The sequence below is a fragment of the Brugia malayi genome (genome assembly GCF_000002995.4).
Source record: "Brugia malayi strain FR3 genome assembly, contig: Bm_v4_Chr3_scaffold_001, whole genome shotgun sequence".
NCBI lineage: Eukaryota > Metazoa > Nematoda > Chromadorea > Rhabditida > Onchocercidae > Brugia > Brugia malayi.
In genome coordinates this window covers 1387084-1407985 of record NW_025062477.1, presented here as the reverse complement: position 1 = coordinate 1407985, position 20902 = coordinate 1387084, and the positions used below count along the sequence as shown (strand labels likewise).

Sequence of the window (20902 nt, the reverse complement as noted above, 5' to 3'; positions counted from 1 at the left end):
GTAGTACTTTAATTTAGCACTGCTCAAGCTATTCGTAACATTTACTACAAAATTTTGCTACTTTTATATTCTCTAAAGTTGCTTATTAATATATAAAGCATGAATTTGTAGCTTTAAATTCAGTTATTCTTACGATTTCTCAGTCTTTTCTAAGTTTTTTATTTTGTTCATCAAAAAAACGCTTACAAATTTGTCATTATTTCTTATTTTCTTGTCAATTTGTCAGCATTATTGTCTTACTAAATTACTGATTTCATGTTATGAATTACTGAAATCCAGACAATCGATTATTTTAACAAGATAGAAAATGTATTGTTTCTTGCTTAATTTTTTTCAAGGAATGTGGAAGGCCCAAAATTAAATTAATTAAGTTAAAAATAATCAAACTATTTTATCCAGTACACAAAATGTTTGCATCTCGATCACATTTTGGAAGACAAAACGTAGTAAATTTTGTGTATATGGCAATGAATTACTGACAAAACTTATATTTACTTTAAAAAATTCTCTCTTAACAGAATTTTTTTTTTTTTTTTTTTAAAAAAAGCTGTCAAAAACTAAATTTGCTAGATATCAATTTATACCGGCTATATACAAAATGATCATTTGACCAGAGTATTTTTTAAACGTTAGACTTTTAAATATTTTATAAAATTAATTGTTGCACAAATCAACGAACATATTGGACAAAAACTTTATGTCAACAGAATATCAAACATTATTTCACTGCCAAAATAAAACAAATTTTGAAATTGAAAAAATCACTACTTGCTTCTACCCAATCGACGATAAGTTCCAATCCAGGCTTTACAATTGGGACAGTAATGATACGCATCTTTGAATGTATCAGCGAAGAATGGTACCCAAAGAAAGAATAAGGGTAGGATAAAAATGCCAGCAATTAAGATAATTAGAAAACTAATCCATGTGAAGAGACCAACAATAAATTTCACTTCGGTGATACAATGAATCTATAATGAATGATAAATTAATCATTTTGATAGCATTTTTAAAATGCTAACTTTTAATTATTTTTTTGTGTGGAATTGATTAAGTAGTGAAAATACTATACTATTAACTCTTTTATAGCAGAAATTATGAAAGAAAATGTAATTTTCTCAAATTTGAAAAGGAACATTAGTGATAAATATCAATAAAATCAATAGGAATTGAATTTATAATAAATATTATAAATTATTTTATAATCTGATATTTATAATCTTTTTTATAATAATCTGCAAACTCTTCCTGCAAAAAACAAATTATTAGTAACTCAAAATTACTTAATTTTTTTTTTTTTTTCTTCATGTTAATATTATAAGTTTCCTTATCTATTATCTTTCAGAGATCACTGTCAGCTTATCATCATAAATTGCTTTCATTCAATTACTTCTTACTCTTATTAATAATACAATTTAAAATTTCACTATTGTGAGAAAAAACAAAAACAAACAAATGCCAATAAATTGTTTCATTTCATTTATTAGATGAAAAATAATAATAACATTTATTACAAAATATTTTTTTTTTTACTTTTACCTTACAATATGGACAATCAATCAATTGTGGTTGATCAGATAGATATTTTTTGATATTAACCACCATGCTAGGTGTATGACTGATCGATCGATGAAGTATTGTTGGTGGAATTTGCTGAGATTTCTCGAGAAGCATTTTTCGGAAAGCATTAAATAAAATTCTGGGAAAGTATTAAAACAAATTTCCACTATTTCTCATATCATCAATCAATGCAAAAAAAAAAAAAAAAGAAAAAATTAGAAAAGAGATGAAATAATGGAAGATAAATTCCAAAAAATTGTGTTTTTGTAAAAGATTGAAAATGAAAATATGCAATGGAAAATGGAGAGAAGCTATTTACTTTATTCCTATTTAACAATACAAACTTGTTTTAATGCATCCCGGAATTTACTTAGAATTACTCGAGAGTTAATCCTAGCATTGATGTCGCATCATTGTTTGCTTATTTTTTGCTTACTTGTTAAATGTACCATCTTTATTGATGACAATGTATGATTAATAAAATTACACCTTGATAAAATCATTTTACACTTATTCACAAGAAATCCTTTTTTTTTTTTTGGAACAGAAATTTGTAGAGTTAGCAAATATAACAAATTTATTTCATCTTAAAAAAAAAAAAAAAAAATTATTGAAAAAGCAATGAAAATTAAATGTAAAATGTTGAAATTTTTGAGCAATAATGTTAATAAATAGTTATTCTCATCTTTTATTCTAATTTTAGACATATTTTACTTCTTATTATTGTTTTAATAAATTAATGAAAAAAAGAAAAAAAAATAATTCTTCAATAATTCAATTAATTGGTTAATCAATTAATTGAATTAATTAATTCCAGTTTTTCAATTCTTATTTTGTTTCTTTTCAACAGCAATTCAAACATCCAAGCATATCTTTTTCCCAGTTCACATAAATTCAACTTGTTTATTCTCAAATGAGATTGAATTGTTGCATATCGCATCACATTCATTTCGAAAATTCTCTGGAAAGTTCCAATGTAGTAAAAATGGGTTTGTTGTATGTGCGAAAGGTTGACGGTAGCTTAGCTTAGTGTTGAAGTAATACTTTAATAAAGAATTTCTCTTAGTTTTTTTTTTTTTTTTTCTTTTTTTGCTCTAGGAGTACTTAAATAGTATTTTTCATTTAATCTAATCTTTGATAATTTATTTTCTAAAGTTAATTCAAGTTTGCATAGAAGACTAATTTAGTAGGACATCTTAATCAATGTTGAAGCAATGTTTTTTTCATCCTTTTTACTAGTGATATTATAGGTAATATACATATATCATATGATTGTATGAAATATATAAGAATAAGTTTAGCACTTTCATTAGAAATTTCTACTACAAAATGAAATTTTAGCATTTTATTGTGTCATAAGTATTACTACGGTAAATTGAAGTAAGTAGTTCAGTATTTTGTGCTGTAAGATTGCTTCCGAGCTTCACGCTTGGTCATTATAAGATATGATTAATGGAGTTGCAGCCATCTCTTTCAAGTCATTTCAGAATTCTGAACTATAACAATGGTCAAAGAAACAAAGTACTATGATATTTTGGGCGTTTCGCCTACCGCAACCGAAAATGAACTAAAGAAGGCGTACAGGAAGTTGGCACTTAAGTACCATCCGGATAAGAATCCCAATGAGGGCGAACGTTTTAAGGCGATCTCACAAGCATATGAGGTTTTTCCATATTTTTCTTTATCCTGCACAAGAACAGAAGTAAGCTGCTTTCTTGTAGTAGTAGATTTTGCTTTTTTTAAGAAACATTTTGCTCGATTAATTCATGAAATTGAAGGTTTTATCGGACCCGAAAAAAAGGCAGGTATATGACGAAGGTGGCGAAGAAGGTCTAAGCGGAGCGGGTGGAGGTGGAAACTTCCATAATCCAATGGACATTTTCGACATGTTTTTCGGAGGTAATGGCATGTTTTTTAGGATTGGAATAAAATAATTTTATTATTCGATGAAGAAATACATATATTTGTTTCAGTTGTAATATACCAAAAAATCGAAACAAATAACTTGTTGGACATTCTGAAAATAATTCTTATGTGTAATGCAGTATAAATCAAGGTTTAGCAAACTTGATAAGAAGATTGGATGCGTGTTTTTTTAATACATATACCGAAATTAAATTTTCGCGCTTTAGCTGGATTATCTTGAATTTTAGGTCATTTCCGAGGTGGTGAAAGAGGTGAACGTAAAGTACGTGACATGATACATCAATTACCGGTGACGCTAGAACAATTATATAACGGCGCTGTCAAGAAACTGAAACTTTCACGTAATATTGTTTGTCCGGCATGCGGAGGTATTGGTGGAACAAAGGTGGAGTAGTACTAATTGTCATAAAAATGGAACTTTCATGTTATCGTATATGATAAGTTTTGCGGAAGAGAATCCTAACGTTAGGGTTGATCTATACGTTGTCGTTCCTTGAGGTATTTCATAAGGATTGTAAAAACATTCTAGTTTAAATCTTAATTCCAGGATTCTGTGATTCGTTGCGACAGTTGTAAAGGTCGAGGTGTACGGATCGAAATTACGCAAATTAGACCTGGTATGGTACAACAAATGCAGTCAACATGTAATGTTTGCCGAGGTGAAGGTGAAGTAATACCTTCAAAAGATCGATGCAAGCAATGTGACGGAAAAAAAAAGGTTACTTTCATACATTGCTCTTATATGAAAAAAAAAAAAAAAAACCAAGATGCTTTAGCGTTAGCAAGTTTCGATCTTAATTAGTCATAATTATTTTTGCTTTGTCTTGAATTCATTTTGCAGAGAGCTCCCGAAGTATATTATTATGCACTAAAAGGTATTCCGCATGATGACTAACTATGTAAATTAAACGGAACATAGAAATGACGAACTTGACGTTATATACTGATTTATCCTATACCACAAAAGATTTCAAATGCCTTTGAAGTTAATTAATCATCGTATAGAGGAGTGGTCTGATACTTAAAGCTATGCCATCTTTCATTGGATTGTAGCTGTATTGCTACTGTTTTGTAGGAGTTTTGCTTTTATTTCAGATCCGAAATGAGTCTGTTCTGGAAGTTCATATTGATAAAGGAATGAAGGATGGACAAAAAATAGTGTTCTCAGGACAAGGCGATCAAGAAGTATGCTGATGAATTCTGCACATTGTCTTTTCCAAATTATTCCATTGATTAAGATATCTCCATTCTTTTTTTCACAAAGTCGTATAGAACTGAGTTTTTAATGATGTTTATTCACTTCTTTACGATAATACGCTGAAAGCATCTACAAGATATTTTCTTTCTCCTTGCACACAGAAAATGGCATTCATCTTATTCATATTTTGTCGGACATAATACCAGATTTATATTGAAGCATCCCTAATTTTCGTTTCGTTATCAAATCACCCCTCTTTGATTTGGTAGCTATAGCATACGCAATTAAGGTTGGAATAACTCCTGGTGACGTAGTGATTATATTGGATGAACAATCACATGATACATTTGTGCGGAAAGGACATAATCTTGTTATGCAAGTTGATCTCGAATTGGTGGAAGCACTTTGTGGATGCACAAAATCAGTAGCGACATTAGATGCTCGTCATCTTATTTTTTCAATATTTCCAGGTTTCTTTACTTTTTAATCCGTCTATTTTTCCAAATTTCATAATTTTTCGAGTAATGAGAACTGCGCTAGATTTTAATGAACTCGTGACATGGATGAGATAGAGTTTTTGCAGCTGCGATATTGGATATTTTCTTTCAGTACAAATCTCACTATATTTTCAACATTATTCTTGGGAATCTTTGTCAGTGCTAATTCTTGGGTTAAATAGTGTGAAGCAAGCTTTTTTCAGGTGAAGTGATGAAGCATGGCGATATGCGTACGATAATTGGTGAAGGTATGCCGCATTATAAGAATCCTTTTGATAAAGGTGACCTACTTATTCAGTTTGCCGTGCGATTCCCGAAGAAAATTATGGAAGTTGAACAATTGAAGAACTTGTTACCAAATGGTACAGAACCGTTGGTATCAGATGATGCAGAAGTTGTGGAGTTAGAATTAATTCATGACCATGGGCCTCGTCCATCATCGTCATATGAATATGAAACACATGGGCCGCAAGGTGTGCGTTGTCAGACTCAGTGATCGCAATCTATATCTTTTGTAGCAAAATATTTACTGGTTCACAAGAATAAGAATTTGGAGAATTGAAATTCAAAAAAGTTCTATCTTTAGTTGTGCTGAAATGGAGAATTCTGAAACTCCGGGCTACATAATTTTTTAAAATAAATTTTAATTAATGAATTGTTCAAAACTTGTAATGATATATGTTAAAAAATGCATTTTATTCGGAACATTATTTCTTGCGGTGGCCCATTTTCGTATCCGTGTACTATGGTTGGCAGTAAATGTGTGACATAAAGTATTTATGATTTTACTGCGGCATATCTTCATTGTGGCATGTTTTGTCTTATAAATCTGATAAATGCTTAAAAAATAGCGATGGATTGTGCATGCAGTTGTTTTCACGCACTTCTAGTTTTTTTTTTTGATATGGAACAATTGTATACCAGTTAGGTAATGCATATAGCTTCACGGATAAAACCAGAACATCAAATGTAAGATTGTCTTTGTTTAATTGATCTTTTGATGATGATGATGCTGATGTCAAGATTTGGATATTTCATTGTTAATTGTTTATTAGAGCAAAATTTTCATTAAAATGAGGCCTTCATTAGTATGTATGTATAATTAACACATCATGCAAGTAAGCACTATTAAATAAATGTGTCAACGTTAGTGGAAATCGATTACTTGAGCAATTATTAGAGGGCTAAAAATAGATGATTGATTATTTCTTGTTTCCATAGTGAATATTGCTATTGCTTACTTTCCTGCTTTATCTAAGCTTTCCAGTTTCTAATGGCGTTAAATGCATCATCTGCATATTTTGTAACTGTTACAGCTCATGGGGCAATGTTAGTAATGGCATTATCAGATATGAACGGTTAGAAATTCCAATTTTTTTTTCATCAAATCTTCATGTCTGCTTAAATTTGTTTATTTGAACGATAAAATTTAGAGGATACATAAAAAATATTTAATGCTTCTTTAATGTACGCAAATTTTCTGCTTATTTTAAGTTAGTTATTATTTTTTAGCATAAATTAATGCTCACTAACAGGGCATTATGTTCAATGAAATTTTTAGAATATGTGATGGCAACATTACCTTTAACAGATTGGACCGAAAGTGAGTACATAGATGTGGAAACATCACTAACAATTGCAATCAGTCTTGGAATAGCATGTTGTGCTATTGAAGTTATATTACTAACATTTCAGCTTCATACATTTACAAAGGCTATTTTTTCGATGTGTTTACATCTTTTAGCAACAATTTTCCTATTGAAATTTATTGTTGATAGTCATCCAGTAGATCACTTTTGGATTGCTTTTGGAATATTTTCCGTACCTGCTTTGCTAATTGCATGTTTGAATTTATGCATGGATTTTAGACTGAAAGAACACTGCTAATAAAATGTATCGATTTAGGAAGCTGTTATGCTGTTATGTTTATATTAAATTATATAACTGAATGGTTATGAAAGTGAATATGCCAAATGGAAATCAACATCCTCTATCTATCCAACATTACATATATATATATGTTATTAGAGCAATTACTTCATTTTATTCTTTTGTTTTGCTTATTATAATTATTACTGTCATAATTTTCATACAATTAATAACATTCATACATCATATCTAATTCAATTTAAAAAAAAATAAGCACATTGTAAATTTAATAAGTAATGCAATACTAACTGATAAAAATGAATTGGCAATAAATGATAGTTCCAAATAAAACCTATAATTGATCAACGAATCCAATTGTTACGCATATCTTCCATCAAACATACGCACCATCGGAGATTGATGTTAACAAATAAATTAAAGACATTAACGAGACGCGGTATTGCATTCCGCGACTGTGAAACGAAGTTTCAGTTTATGTGATTTGGCCTACAGTTATGGTTTCGAGAGGCGAGGAATGGTTAATGGTTGTAAATTCTTGTGTTTAGGTGGTTAAGTTTAGCTTAAAAACTAGTAAACTAGTAAACGTTTATCACATTTATCACACATCGAATTTAAATGTTTTGTTTAGACCTTAGTAAATCCTATAAAAGTTGAAAAATAACAATGAGATATTGAATATAACAGAAATGTAATCAACAGAGATGTATTCAATCGATTCCTCTAGTAAATTCAATTCTGTATACTTAAAGATTATATGCATTCTCTGAGGCGTCGTTAGTTCTTCACGCGTTTGGTAGGATTACGAAAAAACATACTTATTTAATGACGATTTGATCGGCTTAAGCAACGAAAATCAACTAATTAATAATGTTATTTTAGAAATACTAGTTCGTTTGAATAATCGTGCTTTCCTTTGGCATTAATTGATTAAGGAAACAATGACAACAAAGCGACGAAATCACGGACGTAATAAAAAAGGTCGTGGACATGTAAGACCCATTCGCTGCACAAATTGTGGTCGTTGTGCACCAAAAGATAAAGCTATCAAGAAATTTGTTGTTCGCAATATTGTAGAAGCAGCTGCCGTTCGAGATATTTCTGATGCATCTGCTTATGACTGTACGTTTCTTCTTTTTTGTCATACTAAAATGCGAGGAAAACACTATTATAAGTATTTACCTGCAACTGTTTTAAATGGAATATGCGTATTCGGAATTATGTAGATCTTATAGTGTGCAGAATTTAGCATACGAAGAGTTCTATATGCACAGGTAGAAACTTTTGAAGTTTTACGAATCTTCAAGGGAGACAGCAAGCAGTGTTGAAATTATTGTAATTGTTCCTAATCTCATTTCCTACTGTGATCATATTTCAGCGTATGCATTGCCAAAATTATATCACAAGCTGCATTATTGTGTATCCTGTGCAATTCACAGTAAAGTAGTGCGCAATCGTTCACGTGAAGCACGCAAGGACCGTAACCCACCTCCACGTTTTGGTCAGCGTGGCGGCATTGTCGGAGACCGTTTCCAGCGGCCAGGTGCTCCAAGTCGGCAATGAGTGAAGTTATCTCATAAGACTTAAAATTCGTTTGTTGTAACATTTATTACCAACATCCGATAAAGAGTTCTTAATGTTGGGCTGTTTGCTGACAGTATAAAAGTTTGAATAAGTTTTCTTCTTTGAACACTTTAATCTTTTCAAAAATTTTTTACGGTCAGATAGTTGAAGGTCTTTTGTATATTAAGAAATGCCTGGGATATACTTTTTGCAATTTGGCAAATGCTTTTGTGAGACCCTGTTTTTTTTTTCTTTTTTTTTGTCCCCTTGAAGAATTTTTGTTATTCATGCAAACGTTCTAATTGGCAAATTCATGCCAGTTGCTACTAGTTTTGAATTTTATCATCTAGTCTATAAGTGTAGTTTGAGGAAATCTTCTGAGAGACTGACTTTGTGAATTATGGTGTATGAAATATCTAGAGAGTAGAGCTTATAATGCAAGAGAGTAAGCTCATAAGACATGCTGACTATGCAGTGTATATGCATGTTAACCGGTGACTGATGGTTAATTGAATACACTGGCATGGAGTTTTGACTGCTGATTCATTGGTGCAGAGTAATTGAATAAGTAAAGGAATTTATAACTTTACGAGGATGTCCATTCCTAGCCTTTAGCTAATATGGTCACACGAAATTAGATGACATGTTGTTCATCCATGCATGATTTTATTGGAAAACGAATGAGAAGTTAAATGACAGGTTCACATTAGAAATAATATATTATTATAATTATTTATTATAATAATAATTATTATTATTATAGTTATTATTATTCTTTTATTATTATTAAGACAATAAGTGAAGAGGAATGTATAAGACATTTCAAATGACTGCACATTGTGCGATTTAAATTTTAGTCACTCATGTTTTTTTTTTTTTAAAAAAAATACATTTATTTCTACACACGTACAGATTGATGTGGTTCTAACTGTAGTTTATATGTTGAAAGGAAGACATTGTGAGGTGCCGATTCCACTGTTAAATCGTTCCGTTCCTCATCATCAATTCTTTTAATCTATAATAAATGCCATTTATATCTCAAATATCTAAATATTACATTGTTTCCATTAAAAATTTCCCATTGGTAATCTGCTATTATTTAATTAAATTCAAGAATTCCACAATGGTGAGAAATTCTTCTTTTTCTTCAATTTGACATATAAGCAGAGCTTTTATGAATTTATTTTGCATTTCGAAAAAGTGAAATCTGATAAGTCATATTTATAGCAAAATCGTAAATGATAAACAATAATTCCCATTAAATTAGCAATTTTTAGAATGTTTTGAAGTTGATACCAATCACTACTAATAATTTTAATATTTAATAAGCTTTATTAAAATGTAATTACAAAGTTTCTCTACTTTTAAGTCCCTACTTTTATTTTTATTAAATATCAAATGATCATAAAGCTCACTTTAGGAGAATTTGTTGTAGGTACTGAAATGCGTCGATTTTTAATAATTGTTTTATCAGTGCTTGATTTTTTACCACCTTTTCGTCTACTGATATGTGGATTATCTTGATACAAATTTTTCAATTTGTACATTCTTAGCTGTGTGTAGACTCGTTTCAATTCAGCCTAAATTAACAATTGATAAATTTAAATAGATCAAATAATATTTGCAAGTCTAAAATATACTATTAGCTTTGATCCCCTAAAGAAAAATGCCTAGCTAGTTGATTTTTTTCTTTTCTTTTTCTGCACAATAGCAAACTGTTAGATTAAATTGAATAGTTTTTCAAATGATTTTCACAAATCTCAAGAGAGTAATGCATAAATTGCATTCAACCTTACACTTGCAATATCACAATATTTTCCATTGAAATTCTTGCCTATAATCTAAAGGAATTTCTTACCCTTATATCTTCTGGAAAACCTTAGTAATTAATGTGATGTATCTCTAGAACAAAATTCACTTTTCCTTTAAATTTTATCTTAATCGAAAAGTGCAAAAAGAGTTTGAAATTATCATGAAGATAAAATATGATCAATTCTGAGTTTGGCCGTAATTTAAACGAATTTCTTACTTAATTCCTTATATCTTCCGTATTTGCCCATAATCTAAAGGAATTTCTTATCCTTATAACTTTCGTATTTGCCTATAATCTAAAGGAATTTCTTACCCTTCCATATTTGCCCGTAATCTCAAGGAATTTCTTACCCTTATATCTTCCGGATTCATATCAACTATTGGCACTTCGGCAAAATCAATTGTTCCATTCAATAAATTATCACGAAGTTTAGCCAATGATGGATGTGCTTTACTTCCAGTACCTGCTAATGTCTGTGTACGCCTTGTGCCACCAGAGCTAACCTAAAAATTTTGAAAATTTGAATAATACTTGTCAAAATATCAAAAATGAATACACACAATTTACTATTTCATCATTTTGCATAAGATTTAAAAATTCAAATAATTTTAAAGTTTAAAATGCAGAACGAATTACTACAAGTTCTTATGATGTGTTACTTACACTTTAAAGATGAGCGCTTAATAAATGCATAATTATATTAAAAAGAAAAAAATAGAAAATAGATTGAAATATTTACAACAATTTTGATTTTTATTATATATTAAATGGAATTTTTTCTAAATATGATAAAAATATTCAATTTATTTGTTCAGTTGTATCTTTTATTTGCCATTAGTATCATTTCAATTTAAATTTATCTTCTCATTTTCAAACTTTTTTTTTTTTAACTTTTGTTTTAAAGAGATATAAATTTTCTGCTTTTAGAAAGATCTAAAAACAAAAATTCATCGAATGCTAAAGAAAAAGGAAAGTAAGATGAATTTCCAAGGGAGTTAGAAGTGCTTGAAAAAAAAAAAAAAAAGAAAATTTAAAAGCTGAAACTCTTCTTTTCTTTTCCTTTTTCTTTTTTCCATCATTGAAAAGAATGAAAAATGAAAGGGAAAAAATTGATCAAAAAATTTTCCATCATCCAACAATTGCTTGCTATAATGTTTGCCATCTAATTTTTGTGAGATATTTAGATCAAATAAAAAAAAACAAAAAAAAAAAAAAAGAAAAGAAAAATTATTATTTGTTTTTAAAGAGTTAATTCATTCGGACTTAATTAACCATAATGTGAAGCTATAAAAAAAAAAATGAAAAGAAAAAAAGCTTTTGAATTGCTTTTACCCGTAATGTTTATCAATAATATCATAAATAATAAACAAAAACAAAAAGAAATGTGCAAAGAAGCGAAAATGCTTAACAAATAAAACAAAAAAACAATCTTTAAAATTCAATAAAATATAGCCTATTCTAAAGAATGATCGATGTTTATGAACATTTCAAAAAAAAAAAAAAAAAATTTGTAAAAATATATATGTAAAAAAATCACATTTTTAAAAAAAGAATTTTTTTTTTATTATATATTTTAATAAATTTATTAAATTTAATGATAAAAAATAAAAATCAAACTTGAACTATAATTAATCATAAATTAATTTTTCTTTAAAAAAAGAAAAAAGAATAGAACAAACCAAATAAAATTTGGGAGCAATGATAATAACAATATTAATAGAAACAGTCAAATGTAATTGTACAAATGTGATAGTCATCAGTGTATCACTTTGTGCTGAATAACGAATGGAATATCTAAAAATGATAAACGGTAAAATTTAAAAAAAAGTTATTATCAAAATTAACTTATTTATTCAGCGATAATTAAAATAATTTACATTTAATCAAAATTAACTTATTTATTCAGTGATAATTTACATTTAATCAAAATTAACTTATTTATTCAGTGATAATTAAAATAATTTACATTTAATCAAAATTAACTTATTTATTCAGTGATAATTTACATTTAATCAAAATTAACTTGTTTATTCAGTGATAATTTACATTTAATCAAAATTAATTTATTTATTCAGTGATAATTTACATTTAATCAAAATTAACTTATTTATTCAGTGATAATTTACATTTAATCAAAATTAATTTATTTATTCAGTGATAATTTACATTTAATCAAAATTAACTTGTTTATTCAGTGATAATTTACATTTAATCAAAATTAACTTATTTATTCAGTGATAATTTACATTTAATCAAAATTAACTTGTTTATTCAGTGATAATTTACATTTAATCAAAATTAACTTGTTTATTCAGTGATAATTTACATTTAATCAAAATTAACTTATTTATTCAGTGATAATTTACATTTAATCAAAATTAACTTGTTTATTCAGTGATAATTTACATTTAATCAAAATTAACTTATTTATTCAGTGATAATTTACATTTAATCAAAATTAACTTGTTTATTCAGTGATAATTTACATTTAATCAAAATTAACTTATTTATTCAGTGATAATTTACATTTAATCAAAATTAACTTGTTTATTCAGTGATAATTTACATTTAATCAAAATTAACTTATTTATTCAGTGATAATTTACATTTAATCAAAATTAACTTATTTATTCAGTGATAATTTACATTTAATCAAAATTAACTTATTTATTCAGTGATAATTTACATTTAATCAAAATTAACTTGTTTATCAATGGTAATTAAAATAATTTGTATTTACATAATTACATATTTATATGTAAAGAATAAAGTAACAAAAAAAAAAAAAAAATTTTCCTTTCCAATAAAATATTCAAATAATATTAAAAAACAAAATCATATATTATTACCAAATTTTTATTATTTTTGACAAAAATTTACAAAATTAATTTTTACATCATAATTTTAAAACGAATAGATAGAATGATAGTTTCAAAAAATGAAATAATTGTAATTCGCATTAGTTTTAGCTTAAATGTAATTGAAGATTAATTATAAATACAAAAGTTATGATTAATATATATATATATGATATTCAATTGAATTAAAAATTCTTGAATAAAAAACAAAAACAAATCTTTTTTTTTTTTTCATTATGATTAAATTATTATGTAACAAATTAAATTTAATAAATTTATAATTAACCTTATAAAATTAGCAAGAAGTGTTACAATTGCTTCCAAACATACAGCAATTGTAAATTGCCATCGTTCCAGCCAACTACTATTTCGAGCTTTATAACACAATCGCATCCCATAGATTAGAAATAACGATTCATAACCTGCGAAAGAAGAACTGAAATTTCCAACTAACTAAAGAAATTAAATAAAATCACTATTAAGTAATTTTTTTCCTTTTTTTTTTTTTTTTTTTTGTTCAAAAGAATTGAAATAATTATTCTAAATGAGTGGAAAAAACGAAGAAATTAAATTTTTTAATTCAATTTTATAAAGAAAGTCTCGAAATGTAGTGCTTTTTTCTAATATATTTTAATTGTTTACAAAAAAAAAAAAAAGGAAATGAAAAGTTCAAAAGTTCATTACCTTGCCAAGCTAAACACCACATTTGTATGGGACATTGTGGCCAAGCACTTTTCCAAAGCTCTTGATCAGCAAATGAGCCAAGTGTCCAAGCAATAAGCCCAGTTAATGTTAATGCTAATAAACATGCCAAATATTTCATCAAATCTTCCTCTTTTACAATAACATGATGTGCTTTACGTACACGATATTCTTGTAAATTCCTTTAATTATAATTTCAAAAATAAAAAATTAATTTTATTGAATAAATTAATTAGTAGCAAAAATTGAGAAATTTCTTTACTGCTCCCTTTTTTTTTTTTTTTTTTTTTGTTTAAAATTTCACCTGCATTACTTTTAGAATTAATTGTCTAGAAAGAATTGGAAAAAATTTTAGTTATGAACAAAAATGTTAAAACATACAAAGATATAAAATTGTAAAATATTTTTGAGAATTTTTTTTTTTTTTAATTCTAATTTTTTATTGAATAGAAAAAAATAAGATTTATTTGTTAAGCAAATGTAATCAGAGAGACTTATTTGCTAAGCATTTTTATAGTGCATTAAAAGTTTAGTTAATTCGTCATTTTTTTTTTCTCATTGTGTAATCAGATTATTTAATTAAACATTATATCAATTCGAATTTTTTATATTTTTCGAATTTTATAAAATTTTATAAAATTTATTTATTACATATTTTTTTTTTTACTTTCAAATTACATATGTGAACCAATACCTGTAAATTTTCAAAACAATTGATCCATAAAATGTTGAAAAACCAATTTGACGTAGCCATACCGCAAAACAACACGTTGAAATTGCTGAATTAAACCAATCCAGCAATAGCTACAAATAAAAATTTCACATAAATAAAACAAATTGATACTTTTTCACATCAATTATTTTCTTATTTATTTTTTACTTGTATTCAAAAAAACAAACAAACAATTTTATTTACTAAATTTTATGCAAAAGAAAAAATAAAATCATGAATTATAGTTTTAATCTTTTAAATTTTAAATTATTTTTATTAAACTTACACAATTATTTTCTTATTTATTTTTTACTTATATCCAAAAAAAAAAAAAAAAAAAAACGAAAACAAAACAAAAACAAACAAACAAAAAATATTATTTAATAAATTTCATGCAGAAAAAAAGAGAAGAAAATAAAATTATCAATTATAATTTTAATCTTTTAAATTATTTTTTTTTTTAAAACTTACAACAGCATATAACAAGGCAGCACCAAGAAGAAAAATTTCCATTAACGCCCAACCACGTGCTTCATGATGTCTGCGACGTTCTCGAATAACAACCGATATTAGTAAAATACAAATTGTTGAACATAATCCATTAAAAAGCACCAAAATACTATGACCTTGCTCCGCGGCATCACGGCATAATGACGTATCATTGGTGCAACACGTACGAGCATAAACTCGTATACCACCATGTCTCGTCCACGTACACTATAAACACAACCGATAATTAATAACTTTGTTACTTTTCAAAAATTTCTTTTCCAAACAATATTTCTTGTATTGCAATTTGATCCATCGTTGATTATTCTCGGTGATCGTTTTTAGATTTTTGCAAAAAATTTTGCTTATTTATGATCGATTTGTCTTTTTTTAGATCAATTTAATTACTTTTTTTTTTTTTGAAAAATTTGAAATTTGAGATATTCATTCCTCACAAAATACATTCAAATGATTAATAGCTAATGTTACAATAAAAGATTAGAGAACAGTTGTACTATTAGTGAAAAATGATTATTTTTTCAAAGTTCATTTAAACAATGAAAGAAAACAAAAAAAAAAAAAAAAAAATGAAATTTCATAAATTGCTCAATTAAATGAAAATATTTATATTTTATTTTTTGATTTCAAATGAAACTTTGATAATTGTAATATAATTGTGATAGAAACTTTTTATTAAACTTTTTATTAAAATGCAACAAATAAATCAAAATAAAAGCAACTGTTCCTCAGTGAATGATGATGATATCTAGAAAGTTCGATAGATATGTCATAAAAATTAATCATTTTGAATTTTAATGAAAATTTTTGATTGTTTCAATCACTAATACATTTTATTTCGCTCTCAAAAATTAGCTTTAAAATGTTACTCTATTATAAAAAAAAAAACTTGATAATAACAAAAAAATATTACAACTTTAATTTCAAATCTCTTTTCTTTTTCATGGAGAAAAAAATTTTTTTAATGTAAGCAAAAGATTTAAAATTATTCAGAAAATTTTCTTTTTTTGGAAATTTACAATTTAATTTACATGTGCCATTGGAATAAGGAAGAATTCAATTAGTAATAAAAAAAAAATTTTTTTTCTTTAATGATCATTGAATTTAAATCTTCCACCATTTCCATTAGAAATGTTTTAAGCTTAGATGAAAACAAGATGAAATGAAATTAACAAACATACATTCCGTTGTGTTCTGTGAAAAATGAAATATATATGAAAGTGTTTATTATTATTATTATTGCTGTCACTATTGTTGTTGTTTATTACTCCTGCTATTGTTCTTCTTGTTGTTGTTTATTATTGCTGTCATTATTGTTTTTGTTTATTGTTGCTGTTGCTGAGTGTTGTTTATCATTGATGTAGTAGTTGTTGTTTACTATTGCTGTCATTGTCATTGCTGTTTATTATTGCTGTATTAGTAGTTGTTTATCATTGCTGTTGTTGTTGTTGTTTTTGTTTATTATTGCTGTAGCAGTTGTTGTTTATTATTGCTGTCATTATTGTTTTTGTTTATTGTTGCTGTTGTTGAGTGTTGTTTATCATTGATGTAGTAGTTGTTGTTTACTATTGCTGTCATTGTCATTGCTGTTTATTATTGCTGTATTAGTAGTTGTTTATCATTGCTGTTGTTGTTGTTGTTTTTGTTTATTATTGCTGTAGCAGTTGTTGTTTATTATTGCTGTCGCTGTTGTTGTTGTTGTTGTCTATTATTGCTGTCATAGTTGTTTATCATTGCTGTTGTTGTTAGTTAGTTTTATTAGATGAGGAAAAATGTATGAAATGTAAATGAAACTATTAAAGAAGCAAAACAAATAAGTGAGAAAATGATAATCATTTTTGTGAAATAAAAATAAATAGACAAGTAAACAAGCGCGTAGAGTAAAGATCAATCATTTCATTTTGCATAACAATTGTCCCAATGATGGACAACATCACCTTAGTAGCTTCTTTTCTAGCTTTAATAAGTCTTTTTATAAAGAAGAATATCTTCTGCATAATATCACCCAATTGCAAGTTAATTATAAATAAAACTCAAGAATAACAGAAAATGAAATTAGTGATGACATATTGAATAAATAATTGGTAGCACATTTAAGTTGCAAATAACAATATATTGAAATGAATGAAAATATGTTTTGCATAAAATGAAGTTCATTATGCAACTATAATTTAATTCACCATAACTTAAAAATTAGAAATTTTGAAAAAGTAAAATAAAATAAAATAAAATGTCATCAGCAAGTTAATAAATAAAAAGAAAAGAAAAAACAGCTTCTCTTGTATGTGTCTCTTTGTGCACAATTTTTATCATTAATATTCCAAAATTTGTAAATTATTAGAGTGGCTTTACTGAAATATGCAAGAAAAAGTAATTCTTTATATCAAAAAAAAAAATTTACGAAAAAAAAATTTTTTTAAATAGTAAATTCAACAAAGTAAAAATAACAAAAAAAAAAAAAAAAGTAAAAATGATATTATCATGAATATCTAACTTGTTGATAGTGGTAGTAGATAAAAAAAAATGTTAACTAAAGTGGATAAGAAAAAGTTGAAATTAGATTAAACAATTTGAAAATTGTTTCATTGTTATTTCTTAGTAAGAAAATAGTTACAAAAGTGATTATAATAAATGATAAAAAAAAAGCAATTTCGATTTTTCGAGAAATGATGGATAAAATAGAAAATAGTAAAATAATTAAAAAAAATAAAATGATTTCCTTTCATAACAAAAAAAAAAAAAAAAATTAAAACTATTGTATATTTTCTTTTATCAATTTATTCAGCTAAAAATTAAGCACAAATTTATTACTGATATGTGACAATGTTTTAATCACTTTTACTTGACTTTTAGCAACAAAAAAAGTTAATCATAACTTATCTATAAGATATCATTTAATTGTATTGAAGAAAAAATGATCAACAGTACTATAAATCAATTTATTTCATTGATCAAAATAATTTAAAATAAAATATTCCACATTAAAAGAAAAAGAAAAAAAAAATAATGATTAACTTGAAATAACCTTTGTATTGCTGCATTGTGATAAAGTGCAAGCGTTTAGGTCAAAAGGTCGTAGACGTACGGTTAGGTAAAATTGAAAAGCAGAAGTTGGATAAATAAGTAGTGGAATCCATTGCTGTAATGAGTCATCACCCACTTGACTGCATTGTAGTTGTAAGACGAATAATGGTGACGATAGATTATAAGCTAATGATGAATCCAAAATTAGGGAAACATTTGCAGGAAGATGAAGCAAATGTGAGTGAGGATTCTCAGCGATCAATTGCGCCAGTAATAAGAGCTGTGGATTATTGCGCTTTAATTGATGTTCTAGCAAATAATGCAAATTTGGTAATGCAAGAAGACTTTCACAGTTTTGCTCCTCTGTATGCTCCAATTGTGTTAGCAAAGCTGGAAATGTTGCTGAATGTGCGCTTTTTTGGTCATTTGAAAAATTAGGTGGCGGAGAAGGTTGAGTGATTGGTGATGGTGATGATGATAATGATGATGATGATGATGATGATAATGATGATGAAATAATAGTTGTAGGAATACCATCCACCAAAATTAACACTATTGTTGAGGAGAAAATTGACAGTAATAATAATAACAATAATAATAGTAATAATAACATAAATTCGTCGTCCAAATTTTTGATTAAATCTACAAAATGAAACTGTTTAACAATAATAATAGAATTTGAGATGAAATATGAGAAATAATGATGAATGCAGTTGTGAGTGAAATAACAAAATTAATGATTGTTACGCAACAGAAGATAATAATGAGCAGTAATGATAATGATGATGATAATAATGATTGATAGCAATGATGATGATGCTAATGCTAATGCTAATGACAGCAGCGATAATTGATAATTATTTTAATTAAAGGATGAAAAATTTGGTTATGAGTTTTGAGTCTAATTTCATTGTTCTTTAAAAGATGAAGAAAATGAAAAAGAAGAAAAAAAAAAGAAGAAAGAACTTTTGAAGGATCTATCGCATTATCTGGCAGCACTTCTCTCTCTCTTCAATTGCATCAATAGAAGTAGAAACACTGTAGTAGTAGTATCAGTGCAGATGAAGTCTTAGAAGCATCCTTCGTCATTCTAAGCAACAAATAAAATCTCTCTTTACATGCTTTTTTTTTTTACAAAGAGACACAAGAGTGAGTAGTAGTAGCAGTAATAAGTAAAAGTTAGCAGTTATAGTTGTAGTTATTAGCAGTAATAAGTAAAAGTTAGCAGTAAAATTAACAATAGCAGAGTGAAGTACTAGCAACCAGCAGCTACTATCGTCGTCGCTACACTCATCTTTTAGTAGCATTTACACTAAAGCATTGAGGAACATTTGTCACTATGATTATGGAACTCTTCAAAAAAGAAAACGAAGTGTCACATTGTCGATCATGCAGAGAAGAAACTGTCCCTTCTTTCTTTCTTTTTTTTTTTTTTCATTTTTTATCAATAAGCAGAAAAAAAAAATGAGAAAAAGGGTTTACCTGCGCTTTGTCAACTTCAAAGCATCGATCTGTCTCAATCGTTATGCATGATTTTTATATGTATATATATGTATGTTGATGTATGTGTTAGTGTAAGTCTAATATCTATCGAATGTGTAGCACAATGATGGCTTTAGTCTGTGTTTGCTTCATTTCAATTTTACTTTTTAGGAATGAGATGTAGAGAGGAAAATGGAGATGGACATGCATAAAAATAGCTATTTGCTAAAAGACTTTTAGTACTTCGATTTCATTTTTGCACATCAATATGATATTACATATATGTGAAGAATGATTATTGATAATAATAATAATAATAATGATAAAGTAATGATAATAATAATATGATAACAAATGATAATAATAATAATAATAATAATAGAAATGGTAATAGAAGAAAAAAAAGAAATCCTTTTTTTTTTTCTGGCTTTTCATGATTATCATTTTGTTTTAAGCATTGCAGTAGTGCAATATAGCACTTGCACTGCACTAGCACTGCATTACATTGCATGCACATTTGCAGTCTTTTGGGGATGCATTTTACGGCATCCAAATGGCATTATTCATCATCTGCTTTGTCCTTCTTCTTCTTCTTCCTCTCCTTACATAAACATCTTAGAAAGCCCTAAGCAAGCATTAAATGTTCTTCTAGGAAAACTCCCTCTCTCTGTCTCTCTCTCTTACTGCTTCACTCTCTCTTATTTGATTGTTCCTAGGCGCTGCTATACGTTCCTTCCTCAAATGGCTAACCTCTCAATTAGTAGCATTTATAGGTAGTAGTAAAATTTCTAAAAAAGATTATTATTTATTATCACTGTTGATTTTATTATCACTATTATCAGTAGTGATGTCAAACTAAAAAATAATATTATTAAAAGTTAAAGAAAAAAAAAAAAAAAAAACCTCTCTTTAGTTTGATTGAAATAAATTGACGATAAAACTAGTAGAAGTGATATTTATCAATGTGCAATTTTATGATAATGCTCCACTATCAGTAATTAAATTTATAATTAATTATAAATTTAGTCATTGTTTAAAACAATTTTATGTCCTGTTGAATATATTGATTTGATTGTTGAGAATTTTATTGTTCAATCAATACTGTAAATTGTCAGGAGAGGATAAATGGTCAAATACTACTATGTAAATCTTGGCCAAATATAGTAATAAAAC

At 26.9% G+C, this 20902-nt stretch overlaps 5 protein-coding genes across 5 annotated transcripts; 3 read left to right on the top strand and 2 right to left on the bottom strand.

Moving 5' to 3' along the window:
* Nucleotides 1–764: 764 nt before the first annotated feature.
* Bm7179 (Uncharacterized protein) lies at nt 765–1674 on the bottom strand (the record flags this gene model as incomplete). The annotated part of the gene is made up of 2 exons (XM_043079658.1): nt 765–971; nt 1540–1674. The coding sequence occupies 2 exons, from the start codon at nt 1672–1674 to the stop codon at nt 765–767; spliced, it is 342 nt and encodes a 113-aa protein (XP_042935592.1).
* Nucleotides 1675–3064: 1390 nt separating this feature from the next.
* On the top strand, nt 3065–5677 carry Bma-dnj-12 (DnaJ chaperonine, putative; the record flags this gene model as incomplete). Its single annotated transcript, XM_001891527.1, has 7 exons — nt 3065–3223; nt 3339–3459; nt 3714–3871; nt 4034–4204; nt 4582–4671; nt 4974–5154; nt 5385–5677. The coding sequence occupies 7 exons, from the start codon at nt 3065–3067 to the stop codon at nt 5675–5677; spliced, it is 1173 nt and encodes a 390-aa protein (XP_001891562.1).
* A 1025-nt stretch (nt 5678–6702) lies between these two features.
* Nucleotides 6703–7068, top strand: Bm3933 (Uncharacterized protein; the record flags this gene model as incomplete). The annotated part of the gene is made up of 1 exon (XM_043079657.1): nt 6703–7068. The coding sequence occupies one exon, from the start codon at nt 6703–6705 to the stop codon at nt 7066–7068; it is 366 nt and encodes a 121-aa protein (XP_042935591.1).
* Nucleotides 7069–8009: 941 nt separating this feature from the next.
* Nucleotides 8010–8631, top strand: Bma-rps-26 (40S ribosomal protein S26, putative; the record flags this gene model as incomplete). The annotated part of the gene is made up of 2 exons (XM_043079656.1): nt 8010–8190; nt 8447–8631. 2 exons carry the CDS (start codon nt 8010–8012, stop codon nt 8629–8631), a joined length of 366 nt encoding a protein of 121 aa, XP_042935590.1.
* An 898-nt stretch (nt 8632–9529) lies between these two features.
* Nucleotides 9530–18860, bottom strand: Bm8298 (Uncharacterized protein; the record flags this gene model as incomplete). The annotated part of the gene is made up of 9 exons (XM_043079655.1): nt 9530–9646; nt 10047–10211; nt 10795–10947; nt 12124–12238; nt 13589–13724; nt 13987–14186; nt 14699–14808; nt 15188–15433; nt 18249–18860. 9 exons carry the CDS (start codon nt 18858–18860, stop codon nt 9530–9532), a joined length of 1854 nt encoding a protein of 617 aa, XP_042935589.1.
* Between the last annotated feature and the right edge of the window lie 2042 nt (nt 18861–20902).